This window comes from Primulina tabacum, chromosome 10 (assembly GCF_025594145.1).
Source record: "Primulina tabacum isolate GXHZ01 chromosome 10, ASM2559414v2, whole genome shotgun sequence".
In the NCBI taxonomy this organism is placed as follows: Eukaryota; Viridiplantae; Streptophyta; class Magnoliopsida; order Lamiales; family Gesneriaceae; genus Primulina; species Primulina tabacum.
Window position 1 is genome coordinate 4,807,757 of NC_134559.1, and position 19,337 is coordinate 4,827,093.

Here is a 19,337-nt window from a genome sequence, read left to right on the forward strand (position 1 = left end):
TGCGTTGAAATTGAAAAAAATTAAAACAAAAGTGTAATATTAATATTATAGAAGTGTAAAATTGGAAGATTGTGTGTTGAAATTGAAATAAAAAACAAAAAACAAAAGTATAATATTAGTATCATGTAAGGGTAAAATTGGATGAAAAAGATGGTCTCATCGCTAGGTAGTTATTATCATGTCCTCACACTTAATAATATAGTATAGAATAATATAGATATGACTAAATAAGATATATGTCTCATAAAATATGATTCGTGAGATCTTTTCATACAAATTTTTACCATGGATTGATGATTCACCCTAGAAAAAATCGATAAGAAAATTATAAGTATTTTTAAGTTTTGACGAGCACAACAAAAAATGTACATAATTATTAAAACTTAAATAATCTTCCCGATATATTGCAAATAAAATAAAACAACTTCTTGATTAATCCAAACAAATTCAAAACAAAAATTAGTATATCAAATCATTGTCTCATTAAACCACCACATAATTTTCCCAAGCTCCATTATATTTGGTATCAATATGTATTCCCTTGGTTGAATAATGTTTACAATTTATATTTATTTACTGATAATATTTTATGATTAAATATAAAAATCATAAATAAATAATATTTTTTATAAATAAAAACTGTTTGGCATCGGTCAATATTCATGAGACGTGATTTCTTTTCGACCGTAAGAATGTATTAATCTCTTCACTATTATATGTTTAAGCTAAAGTAGAGAAAGTAATGATAGAATTCCTTTTATTTTGTATAATTTATTTGAATTATAATTGTAATATTTGCATATATGAATTTTTTTATTTGGATAAATTAGTTAATCATTTAATTTAAGCACTAAAATCGTCCTCTATGGACTAACCATTTTTAAATGGGTTAGCCAATTAATCAGCCCTGATTAAAATACAAAAGTATCTTCTATATTTATTGATTATTAATAACTAGTACATCGATGCACGCGTTGCGTGCTTGTATAATATTTTTTATAATTGATTTGATTTATATTTAAATGAGGGTCAAAATATAATTATAAGAAATAATGAGGGACTAAACTGTAATTTTGATATATAAATAAAATAAATTGAAAAATTAAAAAATAAAAAAATAACCTCAATAAAAATTGAACATATAATCTAAACCTCAATAAACAATGATTCTATCCGCTGAATTACATATAACTTGCAATAAAATTTTAACATTTTATTAATATATATAATTATTAAAACAGACCATGACACCAAAGTTAGTTACTCTAAGTGTCTCAGACTTAATAAAATAGTATAGATAACAATAATAATCACCATTATTATTAATAAATGACATGAACTTGAAAAAAGAAGAAGAAGAAGAATTATTGCTCAAAATTGGGAGTGAAGTGAGTTGAGTATTATATGTCAAAGCATGCAGATATTTCTCTCCGTAATCTATTGATGTCGTCCATGCCTCAAGCTGGAAAAAAATCCTCGACGTTTGTCGGTTCCATCGCCTCCAACCTGCACCAAACACATCGCCGTCATCTACACCAATCAACTCAGAAAATCGGGCACCCCCAAGATTAAAGGCAGTCAAAAAGTTTACAAAAGAGGTGCGCAATGTGATGATGCATGATAATGGCGACCATGCACATCATTTTCCTCTGGTAAAAATATGAACATAATGTTTAAGTAGAGATCAGCGGTTGCACCAGACGAAATGATGCTTTAAGCAATTCAAAGCGTGATTTGTCAAGTACTGGATACCAATCATGCATCATTTGAGGATGGAAAAAAAGAGGTACATGCAGCAAGATCATTCAATTGGATTCGATGAAATATATGATACCTCCTCTGAAATTTTCCGTAAGATTTCCGTTATTTCAGTAAAGTCAGGTCTCAAAGTAGGGTCTTGCTGCCAACATCTCTCCAGCAGTTCAGCAAGCTTTGGATGAGTGTGTGTAGGAATAGTCGGACGAAGACCCTAGAAAAAGAATGGAATTGATCATGTTACTTAAATCACGGGGGAGAAAAGGCTTGATTTAGAATAAAAACATTCTCAACAATATTCTCCCTAGCTTCAGATCAGACAGGATGTAAAAAGATATACCTTTTGCACCACTCCAACCGCCGCTTGCAAAGGGGTCAAGTGCTCGTATGGAAGCTGACAAGTCAACAACGAATATGCTTAACTAAAAGCAAGAAATGCTGCTTTCAACATTATGTATGGCAAAACCAAACCTTTCCTGTCAGCAGCTCCCATAAAACCACCCCAAAACTGAAGACGTCGACTTTATGATCATAGGGTTTGTGTTCTATGACCTTCAAAGAGAACCAACTTGGTGAGCAAGTGCAAATAGAAAGTGCAAAAGTTCACGATTAGAACCAGCACGATAAGTAGTAGGGCATATGATGAGCCAAAAATGAATCGCATTTAAGAATAACTACAAGTTTAACACTAGCCTACATATAAAGATCTAGCAATTGAAAATTAATTACGCCACTATAAAGTATCAAATCCACTTCAAGTGGAGATAACTGCAAGACTCTCGCTATCTTCAAATAGAACCGTATGAAGCCCAAGTTCTGAGTGATTATAAAAGGGCACACCTCAGGAGCCATCCACCGATATGTCCCAGTTTCAGCAGTCATCACACCAGTTTCTGCTTTCACTCTGGCCACGCCAAAATCACCAACCTTAACTACCTGCAAACAAAGTTCATCTTGAGACCCTTCAAAGCAAACTCATAATTTGGATAATGCATGATGATGCACACATGGTTTCTTGTTCGAAAATACGGAACACCCAAATATCCAGAAATTCACCATGAGATGCCGCACACCCAAACAACTTTGTAGTTCCAACCAAAGAAGCAAAACGTTTATATGCACTCTTATCCATGCAACTAATATCAAGTTTAAGTTATTTTAGCTTATCAATGTAAGTACATCAACAGAAAACAGATGCTAAATTCGTATACTTAATATAAGAGAGGGATGTCAGCTGCAAGTTTATCACAAGTTAGGATGAGTCCGCAATTTGAAATATCAGATGTCATGCAATGCGATGAAGTAACTACAAAGATTTAACAACATGAAGCTACTCATGCATTTGATGCACTTAATTTTTACCTCATTTTCATCCATCAAAAGATTGGCAGCCTTTAAGTCCCTGTGGATTATATTGTTTTGATGCAAATAGTTCATTCCCCTTGATACATCAACAGCCACTTTGAGCAAAGATGGAAGCTTAAAGGTACCCTTTTGCTTGTGTAAATAATCATACACGCTTCCCCCAGACATGAATTCTGCAATTCAAGAAGTGCAAAACTTAAAACCAAGCTTACTGAAACAGTGACCGGGAAAAAATTCTGCAGTTCAAATTTATTCACGTGCTAAAGTAATCCGAGATGCGCATTTCAAAATGCATAGGCACTACGAGTTATACCTGTCACGATACAGAGGTTTGGAGGTCTAGTGCACGCTCCTAGGAACTGAACAACATTTTTGTGTCGAACCTTTCTGCAAGTAACACGTTTCTGATCATAGGGTTTTGCATTTGCACAGATACAATTAGGTTTTTAGATAGAATAATCCCTTCAACAGATGTCAACAGCGGGGATAAAAGCTGAAAAAAGAAAATTATCCCACTATAGGTGGATGATCAATGAATTCATAGAAGTGATGCAACAAACCTCATTATGTATACTTCTTGGGCAAACTCTTTCTGCAGTTCTGCATTCAAGCGCTCTGCCTTGAGAATTTTGATTGCTACTTCCTGACTACAGTATGTACCTTTATATCTGAAACAATGAACTCTTTTACACAAAGAACACTTAACACCAAGCATAAACTTCAAGGCATCATCCATTACACATACAAATCACCGTATGATCCCGATGCTACTTTGTACTCGAATTTCAAAAAATTTGGGTCCATTTCCCAAACATCAGTGCCATCACTGGGTATTTCCAAACGATCGGATTCGCACTTTATGTCTACATGCTCATGCTCACTAAGAGGAGACAAAGAACGTGGATGTGGACTTGGCCGGGAAGTTTTCTGCATGACAAACTATTATCAAAATTGTTTCCCAATAGTGACACCTTGATTTCTGAATCAAAAATATCAACAGATGTCTTCAAAGGAACCATAGTCAGAAATGAGGAACACGACAGTGATATTTTCAAAACCACAAGCTATAGCTAGTTGCCTCAGCATTATATTGTGACAATTGTGAATAACAGTCCCAAATAAAAATGACGCGTGAGTGAATAACCAAGTAAAGTAATCCAATAATAAATCATGCAGATTTAGCCTTGCAAAATGCAATCCACGTGAATTCAAGAAAGTCGGTCATCCGAAGATAAAAAAAAATACCTCAATTTTCAGAAATTCTTCCTCCAGTGCAGTTTGGAGTTGCTCAACCTCCTGAAATTTTTTTAAAGATAATTTAATCCCAATGGAATTAAATGAAGAACGAGAACCTCATATATTTTCATACAGTTGCTAGAATGCACGACAGTATTGTGATGCGGCATGACATAAAACTTCAGGTCATTCTTGAAGTTACATTCACCAAAAATGAAGCCACTCTAGACAACACAAATGATAGTTTAGAAAAAAGATTGATATACCTCAAATGGCCAACCATCGACAACAAAAACATCTAGAGAGTAGCCATCCACGGTTGAAAAAGCATGTGCTTCCTGGATGTTCAACCCGACTTCAGCTAATAAGGAAGTCAACTGCAAGGTAAAATCTCAAAGGTTCGGTACATAGCAAAAACTTGTCCTTCTACCATGTTTACCGAAAATCATAAGGCTTATGTCTTCATAGACTGAAATGGGATGTTGAAAAATTTCCACCGCATGAATTTTTCATTTAAAAAAAATGCACCAATAAATCCATTTCAAAATCCATCTAAATTTGTCCACGAAGATAGAAGGCAAGATTTCCATAATTCTATAACAATCAAGCGGAGAAGCAGGATTCTGCAAGAAATAAATCAGTAGTAGGTGTTCACGAGACTGGTGTATCGGTGTGCCAGCACATAAATAACCTGACTGAGGAGTTTTGGCTTGTCAACTGTTGAGAAAGTAATTTCATGCATGGGCCTGCATAATATTCGATCATCAGAAGATGTGAGGATTATATAACATAAAGCACAGTGTATATGACAATTTTGTGAAACAGAAAATCATGCATGGAACTGCATGATCATCAATTATCAGAAGATGTGAGAATTATGTCACATAATGCAAAGTATGCACAACAGTTAATTGAAACAGTAAAAGCTCTTGCCCCCACCACCAAAAAAAAAAAAGAAAAAGAAAAAAAGAACCGTACGTAAAACCTCTTCCATTCAATAATCGTCAGGTTAAGAACATTACATAGGTTCATGTATCATTGTATCAGAAGACTTCAGAGGTTTGAAAAATGTTAACTTTTTCGCTTTTAAAACACAGAAAGTATGCATCAAAAGAATGAGGTAAGAATCCCCTTTAAATCGACTATAATTTCCAGAGACTTAAATTTACTGGAACGAATTTGAGAAAATTGATTATTTTTTGTGGCACAAACATGAGAAGTTCAGGTGTCCCAGTACTTGAAACATTTTGTTGTAAGAAGTTAAAGGGTTGAGCATATCAAAAAAACTAAATCAAAAGCTTACCATCCATTAGATTATACCTTAGACACTTCACACTAGTATTTACAGCTCTGTTCCCATCTTGATCTTCTGAACTGCTTGCTTCCAGTGCAAGTAATTCAAGATTAGGACAAGAGCCAAAAGCAGGTGGCGGATGGATGCTGACAAAAAAATGGAGCACAGGTTTCATCATATCTAATGAAAAACAAAACATTTAGGGGATACAAACGCCGGTATTTTGATAATTTCAAAATTATTAAGAGCCAAGATGTTTAAGGAAAGCATCATAATGTTGCAACTATTAATTTACTAGTAACCTTGGAATAGTTAAGTGCTTCAATACCTTCCGTACTGTGGCTGGCGTGAAAGGATCGAATCTTCTGAATTCCCGTCAGAGACTGGTAAAACCTATATTGACAATCAGTTATGGCAATAAAAATAAAGTAAAACCAAGAGAGAGATATTTAATGAGAGTGATATAACAGTTACAATTGATATACTCCTGATAACATCCATTTATGAACCTTCAAATAACAAAATAAAGTTTTACCAGTAGACCGATCGCTGGAAGAGAAAGTGAAAAGCAAGAATTAAAATGTCACACGCTCTTTTCAGACAAACAATTAGGAAACAAGATAAGTACATGATTTGTAGGAAGATTCATAATTTAACGTACTGAATGAAGTAAAATAGAATTTCAACTGATCTGAATGCTTCAGAAAAAGATAACTGATTTCTTAGAATCTTGGTTGAAAAAAAGGAAAAGAACACATTAGTCATTAGAATAAGTTGCTAGTGTTTTGCATACATTAATGCAAATCAGAGATGTGAAAAATCTGAGTATCCTTTTCCTTCCAGAACCCATCTCACCTACAGCTGAAGTAATACTTACCGAGACCTAAGGGCTAAGTAGCCTTATATACGAGCAAGCTCAGCTGTTACGTTAATTTGTAATGGCTTATCGCTAAAGGTCTGAACTACCAGTACCTTTATAAGCTGGTGACAGCTAGGAGACACCAAACCCATCAATTATCATGTAAACCCATCCAGATCATGTAGGGTTTCGCATAAAAATATCAAGATATACCGCAGAATAAATCCAGAAATAAGAAGAGGAAGGTCAAATAATTAGTCTAACTAAGGCTCGAGGCCGGGTATCATCTAATATTAACAACTATTCACCTGCACAAGTCGTACTTCAAATGCGGGCCTATTAGCAGGATCACGAGCCAGATCCAGTAACCTCTTGTGAGTGAGAACATCTTCTGCCCTTTCCACATTCACATCCATCGCATACCTTCAAGTATCGGAATCGTCGATCAGCAGTCATTACGTGTTATGCACAGAGAAAGAGAAAGAGCTGTTCTTTTCAACTTGCATGGTTTAAAAAACATGACACTTTAATGGATTCGCTACCTACAACGACAGTAGATCGCGAAGTGCCTTTATCATCGAGATTTAATATATAAATAAACAGAAACGATTTCTAGAAGCGGAACCCGCGAGTCCACAAGAACCCGGTAACGAGAAAGATATAACTCGAAAATCTCTGCCTACAAAAAGATCGACGCGAATCATATGGAATGCAAAGTTAACCTGGCGGGAAGGCGGTTGAAATGCTCCCATATATGATCATCGAAAGCTGGCTCCTGAGCCTCCGGGTGGTCGACTTCTTTAAGCCGGCGCAGGACATTATTGTACACCTCCAACTTCTTCTGCTGTGGCCCGGTCTTCCTTGGAGCCGATTCCACCACCTTACTGCCGCAGCTGTCGTTAAGTTCCATCACCATTTAAGTGTCCGTTACAACAATCCTCAAATCTTCAGGAAACACGCTCCAGGGTGGCGTAATTCACCTCAGCGTTACGTGCAGTGAAATCTTCATGTTAATCACGTAGCAGATGCAGATTTGAGGAGGTTTATACCCAGAATTATTCGCAACAAGTTGTGAAATAAAATATTAATGGCGGAGATGAATTAAATAATGAATAATTGGGAGGCGGAAAGGGATTTCTGCGTTGATTTAAGGGGAGTTGGACTTGGGTTTTTGAATTCATTCAATCATCCTTCCTTCCATTTCTTTCTGCTCTATCCATTTCATTCATATATTATATTATATTATATTATATTGAAAAGGTATGCTTTTGCTGCTTTAATATATCAAAGTCCCCTGGAATAAAATATTGTTTTCGAAATTTTACTTTTTTGTTGAAATGTTTTATATTCGATTATATAATAAGATAAAAATATTTTTTAGCGTCCCAAATATATAAATTTATTTGTTTTTTCACCTAAATTCGTTTCCATATAATAACAAAATAACAATTTAATTGTCCAGTATAGCTGTGTGTACTAATATAGTTCATTATAGCATGAGTCATGTGACAGATTCACTTCAATATAAAAATTTTATTTATCGAAATTTTATTATAAATTTAATACCATATTTCATGATAGAAATGTTGATTGAAAGAGAGAAAAAGTTATTACAATTTCCACAAGGGGAACATGAATTCTCTTTGCTATAAGTGGAAGAGAAATTGTGATCAGATGAGTTGTCATCAATTAGCTGGGGCCATATCCAGTACATAATCCAAAAGGCGAGGGAGAGAAAAAAGAGTGAGAATTTTTCAAATGGTATATAAGTCGTGGATTAGATGAATGTTTGATTAATGACTAAAACTTCGATTTTTTATTTATATTTTTTTCGTACGAGTCTGTCGTTTTTCTTTTATATTTTACATGACTAACATGGTTTGTAATTATCGTGTTAACCTAGTATTTACTCGGTATAAATTGAATGATAGCTGTGGTTGATTCATTTTAAAAAATTGAGAAATTAGATACTAGAATAGTAAATATCTTAGCACAGAGATCTTAAATAATATGTAAAGTTATCAAATATTCGACTAACTAAAAATTTTCCATTTTAACTAATTACCGAGAGATATATGTATGCTTCATACTGTTTTTCCTCGTTTCTTTTTCCACCCGTCCTAAAATATATATTCTAATTTTTATATTTAATACAATTTTATCTTCTTTTTTTTCAATTTACCTCATCATTAAACACATTAACTACGCCCAACAAATTTTTTTATCATATTAATATATAATTAAAGTAAGAGTAAGTCTCTCGTGAGACGGTCTCACGAATCTTCATCTGTGAAACGGTCAACTCTACCGATATTCACAATAAAAAGTAATACTCTTAGCATAAAAAATAATAATTTTTCGTGGATGACCCAAATAAGATATCTGTCCCACAAAATATGTCTCGTGAGACTGTCTCACACAAGTTTTTGCTTTAAAATAATTACAGTTTGCAATAAATTATCAAAACAATAATATAAGTTGCTCACTATTTATAGTTTTTTCAAAGCATGTGGACGGTGCTACTAACCACGTGAGTTTTTAGCAATCTAATAAAAATATATATTGACGTACAAACTCACGTTCATAAAGACAGAAAATCAAATGAATAATTATATTAACTTAATATATATCATTTTAATTGTCATTTTTCACAAGTATTCCATATAAATTATCATAGAGCTAATCCTCTCTTTTTGTAAACATAAAAATCTATTCATCCATAATCATAAGCAGCATAATATAGACTCAAAAGATCACCAATACATATCGGTGTTTTCGACTAAATAAAATGACTAGCTTAAAAACGAGATTGACAATCTCAACAATTACTGAAATAATCATTTTCTTTTTTATTAACATCTTATATAAGTCGAGGCGAGTGAGTTCATCGTCTCATGTCTAAATCTAAAAAATGGATTAAAAAAATTTAGCTTCAAGATACTACATGTTTGCTGTCTCTCCTCCCCAAATGTTGTGATACCTTCAAATATCATTTCAACTATAATTTAAAAGTTTTCCTTATGATGATTTTCATGAAATAATATATATATATATATATATATATATATATATATATATATATATATAACATTTTTTAGGTATACATTCGGTAAACTATGTCACTAAATAGTTACTTGTTCTCATAATCGAGTCAATATATGTCGTAAGTTTAGTTTCTAAAAATCCGATTTAACTCTATATTTAATATGTCTTTTATAAGACAAGTCAAAGATATTTACAATAATAAGTAAATTTTTGAAATAAAAAAATATTTTTTCATGTATGACTCAAATAAAATTATATTTCACAAAATCGACTAGTAAGATTTTACATGAATTATATTTATATATGATAACATAATCAAGAGCAATCATGTTTTTTTATTAATAATTAATAATATTGCGTATATGCGCGTACAAGTGTACGTGAAAACGTAACTCAACTACTAGCTTGTGGTCTTCACGTGTCTCATGGGGGCCGCCAGGTGAATGGCACAATCCTGTACCCATCAAATTTTTTTTAAAGAAAAACAAAAATATATATAATTATCGTACCAAATTTTCATTATAAAATAGAATGGGTTGTTGGTAAATCCGCATGTGAAAATCACATTATTATTATTTTATTATAAAGAAATAATAGTGATCAGGATGATGTTATGATTTTTTTTCCTATATTAATTTATTATTATTTTAAAAAAATTATTCATTTTTTCACGTGCCATTGATGTGACATCGAATGGTACCAAGCATTACATTTACATTAGAACTTCTGCGTAAAATTGACAAAACAAGAAGATATAGAATTAAGACTGAAATTTGATAATATAGATGATAGAAATTATAAAGAGACAAACATAAAAGAACACAATCAAAATTGTCCCTTAAAATAACCGGAAAAAAACATACAATTTTTGTTTTGGGAAATTATATATGACAAGTTAAATTAGTAGTAATCTATATTATTATATAATAATTCATCAACTATTTAGAGTAATTACTATTTATCGAAAAATATTACTTCTTTCTTATTTCAATGTATTTATTATTTACCACTTACTATTATCATTTTCAAATTAATTTATAAATTTTAAAATAATTAAATATTAATTTATATTTAGCTATAATATATATTATTTATGCATTTGAAATTTGCGTTCGTGGATTACTAGTTTGAATGAAATCTCGTCTTTAAAAGCTTAAAATAATTTCGTGTGTGGAAGCATAAAACAAGTTTAATGTTTTTAATCATAAATTAAAAAATAAATATCTCAAAATAATTTTTTTTCTTTCGGGATCTCGAGTTTTGCAAGCACCTATACAAAAATCTTAGAATTTACACAACCATAACGAAATATTTGATATGCATCGATAACTTGTAATATATCGTATCCATATCTTAAATTTGAGATAAAATTTTATGGTCAAAACCAGGGGTGTAATTCAGATTGGTTGGGTCTGGTTGAACAATAGTACTATTCAAAAATTGTTCAAACCGGACACGAGTCAACCCAAAATCTCTCAGCTCGAACCCGAACATGAATCAACCCGATCAACTCGATTTTTAATTTTTTTAATTTTTTAAAGAAAATTAAATAAAATTCAAAAAAATAATATGTTAATTTAAACACCTAATAACAAAATCTCCTTCATATATATGATTTAAATTTGAAACTTTAATGGTAGAAAATAAAATATTTTTACTAAATCAAATAAACAATTGTTTAAAAATAAAAAAAATTTATTCAAAATAAATATCACATTATGAAAATTTATGATATAAATGTACAATAAATATTTTTTCAGACATACAATATATAAAAACGTTGGTAATATTTATTAATTATATTTTTTTAAAAAAAATAAAATTAAGTTGATCCGAACCCAACCCAATCTGATTATTTTTTTCGGGTCAGCTATCGGGTCCAACCCGATCTGATCCGAACCCTAAAATCCCAAACCCAAACTTGATTTTTTTTTCCGGATTAAATCATATCGGATTGATACATCGTGTCTGATTTTCAAATCCCTATTCAAAACTTACTTGTAAAAAATAAATTGGTACTAACATTACCAAAGGTATGTATGAACCTGGACATCTTACAAGATCCAAAATCCTATAGTTACCAACTTTAATGTATTTGAAGGGTCCCACACCTCGAATGAATCTAAACAAATTAAGATTGATGTCGGTATAAACATATCTATTTGAAATGAAAAATAATATAAAACATAATTATTTCAGTAAAAACTTGAATCAAATACTAAAAACATTTATGATCTAAATGATTGTATCATTCATATATTTCGATTTTTATCTTTTCTCGTCTCATAGAAAAAAATAAAAATCGCGAAACATTAATATTTTAAAACAGAATTAGCACGTTTGAAAAAAATAATAAATAATAATAAATGTAACGAGTCGCATGCGGAAAAATGGATAAACCGACGATATTCTTCATTGGCATTTGACTTTATCCTTTTTCATTTAAAAATCCTCGTATCTTGGAATATGAGTTGGATACCGTCCACGTGGCAAAGTGACAAAAGACTTTAGAAAACGCCTTTTCGAATCTCTAAAGGACACTCGCATAATTAATTCTACAACCTTCTGTCTATCTCTACTAACATATATAACATAGTTTATTTATAAGAATCATATTTAAAATAAAAATTAGTCTTTTAATTATAAAATCTAATATTTATTACGAATTACAACGAATTAGATATATGTCTCATAAAATTAATATAAAGCACAATCTAACGAGAGCTTTTATTATTGAGTAGGTCACTTGTGAGACGGTCTCACGAATCTTTATTTGTGAGACATGTCAATCCTACCGATATTCACAATCAAAAGTAATATTATTAGCATAAAAAATAATATTTTTTAATGGATGACTTAAATAAGATATATGTCTTACAAAATACGACCCGTGAGACCGTCTTACATAAATTATTGCCTTTATTATTTATAAATTATTAAAAATTTATCAAAATTTTTTAAATGATTAAATTATTAATTGTCTTTTTGAAGAGAAAATTATGGTTAATTAAGACATACATTTTTAAGACGAGTACATGTACAATCGATTATTGTACTGCAAATGCAATGCCTTGTAACGCAAGTACGTGTCGTGTAAATCTTATCCACAAAACATTGAAAATTGTAATATAGTACAGAAATATAGGTCTCGTTATTTAAATTACATTAATAGCTAATTAATTAGTCCATGAGTACTGGTTAATGTACTAATCAAGATATTTGAATAAATTATAAATGTAATTAATTAAAGTATTTGGATAAGTATAGAAATCTAATGAGCGACTGGCATCGACAACACATCCCGTTATCCGATTGATTTGTTTTCATTCATGTCAGATTAGTTATAAATCATCGATGTTACAACGTTATTTGTATATGAAGTAGGTCTGATGATTTCACGAATCTTTATCTGTGAGATGAGTCAATCACACCGATATTCACAATAAAAAGTAATACTCTTAGCATAAAAAATAATACTTTTGCATGGATGACCCAAATAAGAGACTCGTCTCACAAAATACGACTCGTGAGACCGTCTCGTATAGGTTTTTGTCTAGTATATGAATGTGAGAATAAAATCGAAGAATTGAATATTATCTTTAGTTTTTTATGTATATTTTTGTTATTAATTATTTTGAATTGATTTATTCCAAACTCAAAATTGGAACCGACTGAGACTTGAGCTTTACTTGAATTATTGTTCTATTGCAATTTGTTTGATGATTCTATCCCAGGTATTACTGTTAAGGAATGAATGGGTCGACTTACGATTTATTTATCGAATGATAAATTAAGCCAATGAAGCAAAATTAATTTAATGCATGCAACAAAATAACGCACAAACAACCTTTGATAAATCAAACAACAGAAGCAATTTCTCTTAAGCAGACACACTTACATATCATACTACTTGCTACATGGCTCGACGAAATCGAAATCGAGAACTCGTCTTTGACTTTTACATAATTATGCACATAACAGAGTCAGGAACATCAAATACATTTACATGACATGAGCACTCAAGATTTGATACACCAATCTCACTCGAATAACTCGTCATCTTCCATCTCATCATCGCTCATGTTTTCTCTTCCCAGAAGCCACTGCTCCAGTTCATCAACTTCTTCCATGTCTTGAAAAAATGTGTCGTCCAAGTCATCCCATTGGTCCGCACCTAGCTCCTCCCCACGACAAGAAATGGCCAGATATGGTCTGCTTCTTGCTAGAGCATCCACCAAATCCCTGTTCACAGAGCCAGTCACACCCAACCATCTTAATCTTGGAAAATATGGTTTCTTAAACCAACGAAATGCGAGTTGAGTGATTCCCCCACAGTTATAGAGATCCAATAGCTTCAAGGTACTCCCACGCCACACGTTTTCATCAACTTGCATTGAGGCTAATGCCATGACAGAAGTGTCTCCAATGAGGGGGCATTGTCTCATTCGTAGTTGGGATATTGGAATTCGAGATTTTGCCAGAATAAGTACAGCAGTATCAGACAGGTTGGGAAGATTCGAAAGGTCCAATTCTCTTAGTTCCTGGTTTGAATTACTGTCGAATAAGTACGAAACACATCGGTCTGTAAGTTTCTTACAACCTCTTACAGACAACGAGATGAGACTATTAATCACCCCCCTACTTAGGTGGGAAATTCCCACGTCACTTATGTTACAGCCATCCAGCAGAAGTGTTTTCAACTTAGGAAGTTCATTGATAGCTCGAAGGGATTCATCTCCGAGGTTTCTACAATCTCTCATATCAAGCACACAGAGATCTTTATTAGTAGTCAAGCATGCAACAGCCAAATTTGTTATGAGATTACACCACCTTAGGCTAACATACTTCAGTGAAAGGGAAGTTGCCCTTATGTCATGAAAAACCAGGTCGGTCAGATGGGTCCCATGAAAAACCTTGAGGTTGTATAACTTAGAGCACGAGTGTAAAATTGTCTTATATCCTGAATCAGTCACCTGGCAGAACCCACCCAGACAGATACTTTCCATGGCCGAGCATTTGTCAGCCATGAGAAGGATCCCAAGATCATTGACTCGCTTGAAGTATGTAGGAGCAATCTCCTGGCTTCTTACCAAAGAAAGGTGTTTCAACCTTCCACGTTCATTAATTTGTTGAAGGCCAGAGTTTGTAAGATCAAACGCCATCCTTGGTTCCATTATAGGTGAATCTCGAAGGTCTAGATAGGTCAATGAAGTAAGATATCTAGATATTGTGTTGATCATGGTGTCGGTTATATAGTCCACACCAAGACATAGCTTCTGTACATTTGGCAATATGGAGGGCTGAATCTGATTAGCTGATTGATGGAGGCCCACAGTAGGGCTAAGCAGTTCTGTCACCATTACTGAAGAAATGTAACCAATTTCAAGCGAAATAAGCTTTTCAGAGGCTAGGATCCAGACACGAGCAAAATTATAACGCAGAAATATAGAGACATCGAACATCAGGATCAGAGCCTACAAAGAACAATTAGCAAATTTGGATTAGCAAAATGATTGATATAGAATATTGAGATTTAATTGAATCAGCTTAAATTAGGAACAATTGGCAAGCATGTTTCTCACCTTTATAATTAAATTTGGCACACAAATCCCAACTATAACTACATTCTGATCCCAAATTTGAACGCTCTAACAAATTTGCAACTAAATAAAAAAAAACTCCAGGCTCATATTTCTGCCCCGATGATAATTATTCAAATATTAACATCACCATATGCAACCAAGTGCTTTTTTACTCCCCTAATAAAATACCTCGCGGATATTGCATAAAGAACACCAATTTGTCAATATTTATTATATGCAAAGACAACATGAAAATTGTGGCTGCATTATTTACTGAAAAGATATAATATGCAAAGCCAATACAGACTATCTTCAATGGAATAATGTTGAACAAACTCTACTATGAATGAAATAGGGAAAATTGTCGACTTCAGAAAATAATGAGAGACAGATATCAGTTGGAATTGAGGTTTTAGCGGCGTGTGAGTAGCGCAAAGCTATAATGGGACAGCAAACAATAGTAAGAACAACACTATCAGAACCAGTGATATCATAATAACTCATTCAAGAAAGAAAATTTATTAGCATTCATAATAACCACGTCCTAATCGAAAAAACAATTAAATTACTTTTAAAAAGAGAAGACACTAAAATCTGAAGCATGAGAATACAACTCAACTTTTAGCTATTCTTGAATGTGTCAGCATGCTAGTGTTTTCACATCCTTCCTCTCATAGATTTTTCAACATAGCATCTCATAAGTGAAATGCAAAAATAAAATAAATAAATTTCAAATAAAAAACATTAACTAGACTTTTCAATGCAAACTCCTTCAGAAGCTTACCAAGTTCCATGAGACAGAATCATACCATCATAGCAGAAGACAAATATGATACTTCTGTTGCAAATGTGTATACAGAAGATATATCATACATTAACATAAATCTCCATCGAAATTGAGTAGGGGACTAGGGGCGATGTTAGCATCTATCTGGAAGCAGGAATAAAACTCAAGGGTAATCATAGTTTATCAAAAATCACATATGATAGTGAATCTCGTTTATAAACATCACCATCGTGTTGAGTGAAATGCAAATTAAAAGCACATAAGCTCATGCTGTGATAGATTTTATTCGCCAAATTCAGAAACAAGAGAACAGTAAATACTTAGACCCTTTGAAGTGTGATTAGTCAGTAAATGACGCACCTTTCTCACTACCTAATTCCGAAATAACCAGAAACCTCAAACACGTATGGCATGCTTGCATGCTTATCTTATACCGCTTCAAATGATTAACATTCATACAGCAAACCCAACTTTAAATGAAGAACATCCTCATGTCTTCCATATTATGAATAAAAATATTCCACACTAAATGCAAATATTTATCCTGATAACTCATGGAGTGAACTTTTACTTCCAATTGAGCGCAACCACTCAGCAATTCCTCCAGATGTGATACATCGACTGATCGACCCCTTTTCTCTGCTACAGAACTCAAGTACAGAAACCTGAAACACAAATTAAGACAATGATGCTAACAAAACCAAACCTACTTCAAATCCAACACTCTGCACAAACCATGAACCATAAAAACAAAGTTACCAAAAAAGAGTGGGACAAATCTTAATAATGAATGAATTCAGATTTACGCTGCTAACAATAAATTGTATTCACACCTAATAATGCATACCAAACCAAGAACAAAGAACCCAATGGATCACTAGAAATCAACAAGTGAACCTCCGTGGACAGAAAAAACTGGTGATGAAATGGCGGTCAAATACGAACCTCAGGTCTTTGCAATGCCGGCCAAGCTCAGAAAGAAGCTTTCCACTGAAATCAGCGCAATTACGGAGGCACAGCTCTTGCAAAGAAGGGCGAGCCAAAAAGTTCAGGGAAGAATCATCAAGGCGCGTGCAGTCCACCTTCAGGCTCCTCAAGTATGGATTGTTGAGACGCAGCAATGGGCTCAGTAAATCCATCGACGGAGCAATGTCCTGAAACATCAGAACAAAAAAAATTAGATATTTATTTAGACACCAACCAAAAAAAACTAATCTTTGAGAGCAATCAAAATCTGATGGTCATACGAGAAGGTGGAAGTTGGGGAGGAAGGACAGGATATGGGCGGCGCATGACCGGAAGGTGTTGCAGGTGGAGGCGAGTGATTGGATCGATGGAACGTCGAGCTTCGTCATGATGGTGGCGAGAAGGGCAGAGGGCAGTTGTTCCAAACCCGGATTCATTGATTCCGGATCCTGGGTCGGGCTCGCCATTTCCCTTCTTTATCTTACCCAACCCACGTTTGCTTTTCAACCGGGAGAGTGGATAGTCGAGGATCACGATGGTCATCGCTCATTATTTATCGAAGATTTATTTGCATTTTATTACCTACGAGTTTATTGAAAAAAATTATATATTATTATTTTTATAATCAATATAATTCTTTAAAATCATCAATTCGTGGAGTAAAATTCAGTTAGAAATTAAATTCATCATATATGGAAAATACTTTTAATTTGATATTAATAATATTATTCTTTAAAATCAATCCTTGGAGTAAAATTCATTTAGAAATTAAATTCATCATATACGGAAAATACGTTTATAATAAATAGTACAAATGTAAAAACCTATATTACACTGTGGCTGTTTATATAAATTAGATTTCAAATAAATATAAAATGTAATATATTTTTTAATAAATTAATATTATTTTAGATATAAAAAAAGTAAAAATAAATAGTAATAGAAAAATGAAAACAATTCTTATGGTCATTTTAATTTCACACGTACCATGATTCAATGATCCTACATTTGTGCAAAGTTTAGCATAAAGTAATTTTTGTACTAATTTTTTGAGTTTGATTTGGAGTAATTTGTTTACATTAATTTCGTTTATTTTTATATAGATTATTTCTAAAGATGATTTGATTTTTTTTTTCTCGTACGATAATTTTGATAATTAATTTATTTTACTTTTTCTATGATATTAATACATCAACTTTATGAGATTTTTAATGATTATATGTGTTAATTTTTTTGTTAATGTGTATATATTCATTAAATAACTCTGAAATATTGAAAATTAAAGATGACTGTGGAATTCATCACCAAAAGTTTAGTACATGTAATAAAAATAAATCTTCACTTCTTTCAAAAAATTTGTTTAGGAGTAGGATTAAATATTACTAAAATTTGATTGATACTTTTCAATTTGATTATGGTTTGTCTTGAACTAAATGAATAGTCGTTGGATACTCTTACACTGCATTTTACTGTTTCAAAAACCGTAAAAAAAAATGAGTATGTCTTTTGTGAGACGATCTCACGAATCTTTATCTGTGAGACGGGTCAATCCTACCGATATTCACAATAAAAAGTAATAGTCTTAGCATAAAAATTAATACTTTTTCATTGATGGCCCAAATAAGATATATATCTCACAAAATACGACCCGTGAGACCGTCTCACACAAGTTTTTGTCAAAAAAAATTGATGATTCAAAAGATGAATATTGTTGGTTCTTTGTGTAAGATTTAGCATATTAGTAACATTATTATTGCAGGTTGTAATTTGTAAAGTGTGCTCTTGAACTTTGTTGATGCAATTTATTTGATAACCTTGAAACATAATATTCAATCATCTTGTCTTAATCTCTTTGGATGTTTGCAACGATGCAAATATAATATGACTCATGTTCATTTTCTTAAAATCAGAGACTCTCAACTTAAAAATAATCAACTTGCTAGCTATTTAGAACTTGGGATGATGAATCCATATATGAAATTGAAGTAGCTATTTATTAGTATATTTTTATCAAAAATAATACTAAAAAACAAAATTATCATACACACACAACGCTTATATGTCGATATCATGTGTCACATGTATTGTGTGTGTCGTGATTATACGAGCTTATTATGCCTTAGACGATCGTATCATATCTAATCCTAGACGCATATATGCAATTACAACAATCGATACAACGTCGCTAGATTGTTCAAACAATTGATACTTTTTTTTTATTGTGATGAATCATAGTCATTTGGGGCGCGAGGGTGTCTTGGGGCATGAGGCGCGAGGCGAAGTGAACGCTTTATCGAAGTAAAGCACATTTGATACAAATTTTAAAATTCAATATATATAAAATATTTTATACGATTTAAATTAAATACTTTCATAAATATAAAAAAAATAATATAAATAAAAATTCATTAGCAGATAATGTAACATAAATCATGAAAAAAAACTCCA

At 32.4% G+C, this 19,337-nt stretch overlaps 2 protein-coding genes across 7 annotated transcripts; both read right to left on the reverse strand.

The window, feature by feature from the left end:
* Positions 1-1,320: 1,320 nt before the first annotated feature.
* On the reverse strand, positions 1,321-7,740 carry LOC142505193 (serine/threonine-protein kinase STY46-like). 5 transcript variants are annotated; one of them, XM_075618061.1, is made up of 16 exons: positions 7,232-7,740; positions 6,818-6,932; positions 5,979-6,043; positions 5,677-5,796; positions 5,048-5,102; positions 4,623-4,694; positions 4,366-4,416; positions 3,866-4,059; positions 3,681-3,788; positions 3,434-3,507; positions 3,118-3,293; positions 2,596-2,691; positions 2,227-2,307; positions 2,096-2,149; positions 1,835-1,969; positions 1,321-1,506 (listed from the first exon to the last, which is right to left on the reverse strand). In XM_075618061.1, the coding sequence occupies exons 1-16, from the start codon at positions 7,423-7,425 to the stop codon at positions 1,438-1,440; spliced, it is 1,659 nt and encodes a 552-aa protein (XP_075474176.1). In that variant the 5' UTR covers positions 7,426-7,740; the 3' UTR covers positions 1,321-1,437. The 5 variants fall into 5 exon arrangements, with proteins under 5 accessions (XP_075474176.1, XP_075474178.1, XP_075474177.1 ...); XM_075618063.1 differs by having other exon boundaries at positions 4,623-4,733; positions 5,677-5,830; positions 7,232-7,436; XM_075618062.1 differs by having other exon boundaries at positions 1,322-1,506; positions 3,866-4,047.
* A 5,646-nt stretch (positions 7,741-13,386) lies between these two features.
* LOC142504784 (F-box/LRR-repeat protein 10) lies at positions 13,387-17,440 on the reverse strand. Of its 2 annotated transcripts, XM_075617590.1 has the most exons (4): positions 17,171-17,440; positions 16,869-17,077; positions 16,495-16,588; positions 13,387-15,028 (listed from the first exon to the last, which is right to left on the reverse strand). In XM_075617590.1, the coding sequence occupies exons 1-4, from the start codon at positions 17,354-17,356 to the stop codon at positions 13,595-13,597; spliced, it is 1,923 nt and encodes a 640-aa protein (XP_075473705.1). In that variant the 5' UTR covers positions 17,357-17,440; the 3' UTR covers positions 13,387-13,594. The 2 variants fall into 2 exon arrangements, with proteins under 2 accessions (XP_075473705.1, XP_075473706.1); XM_075617591.1 differs by lacking the exons at positions 16,495-16,588; positions 17,171-17,440.
* Positions 17,441-19,337: the final 1,897 nt, after the last annotated feature.

Coding starts and splice junctions, on each gene's coding strand:
- LOC142505193 (XM_075618059.1), bottom strand. CDS start 7,425: ATGGTGATGGAACTTAACGACAGCTGCGGCAGTAAGGTGGTGGAATCG. Junction 4,060..4,365: donor AAGAATTTCTGAAAATTGAG/GTATTTTTTTTT, acceptor TTTTGATAATAG/TTTGTCATGCAGAAAACTTC. Junction 1,970..2,095: donor CGGTTGGAGTGGTGCAAAAG/GTATATCTTTTT, acceptor TTCTTTTTCTAG/GGTCTTCGTCCGACTATTCC.
- LOC142504784 (XM_075617590.1), bottom strand. CDS start 17,356: ATGGCGAGCCCGACCCAGGATCCGGAATCAATGAATCCGGGTTTGGAA. Junction 16,589..16,868: donor CGGCATTGCAAAGACCTGAG/GTTCGTATTTGA, acceptor TTTGTGTTTCAG/GTTTCTGTACTTGAGTTCTG. Junction 15,029..16,494: donor GTGGTTGCGCTCAATTGGAA/GTAAAAGTTCAC, acceptor TGTTCTTTGTAG/GCTCTGATCCTGATGTTCGA.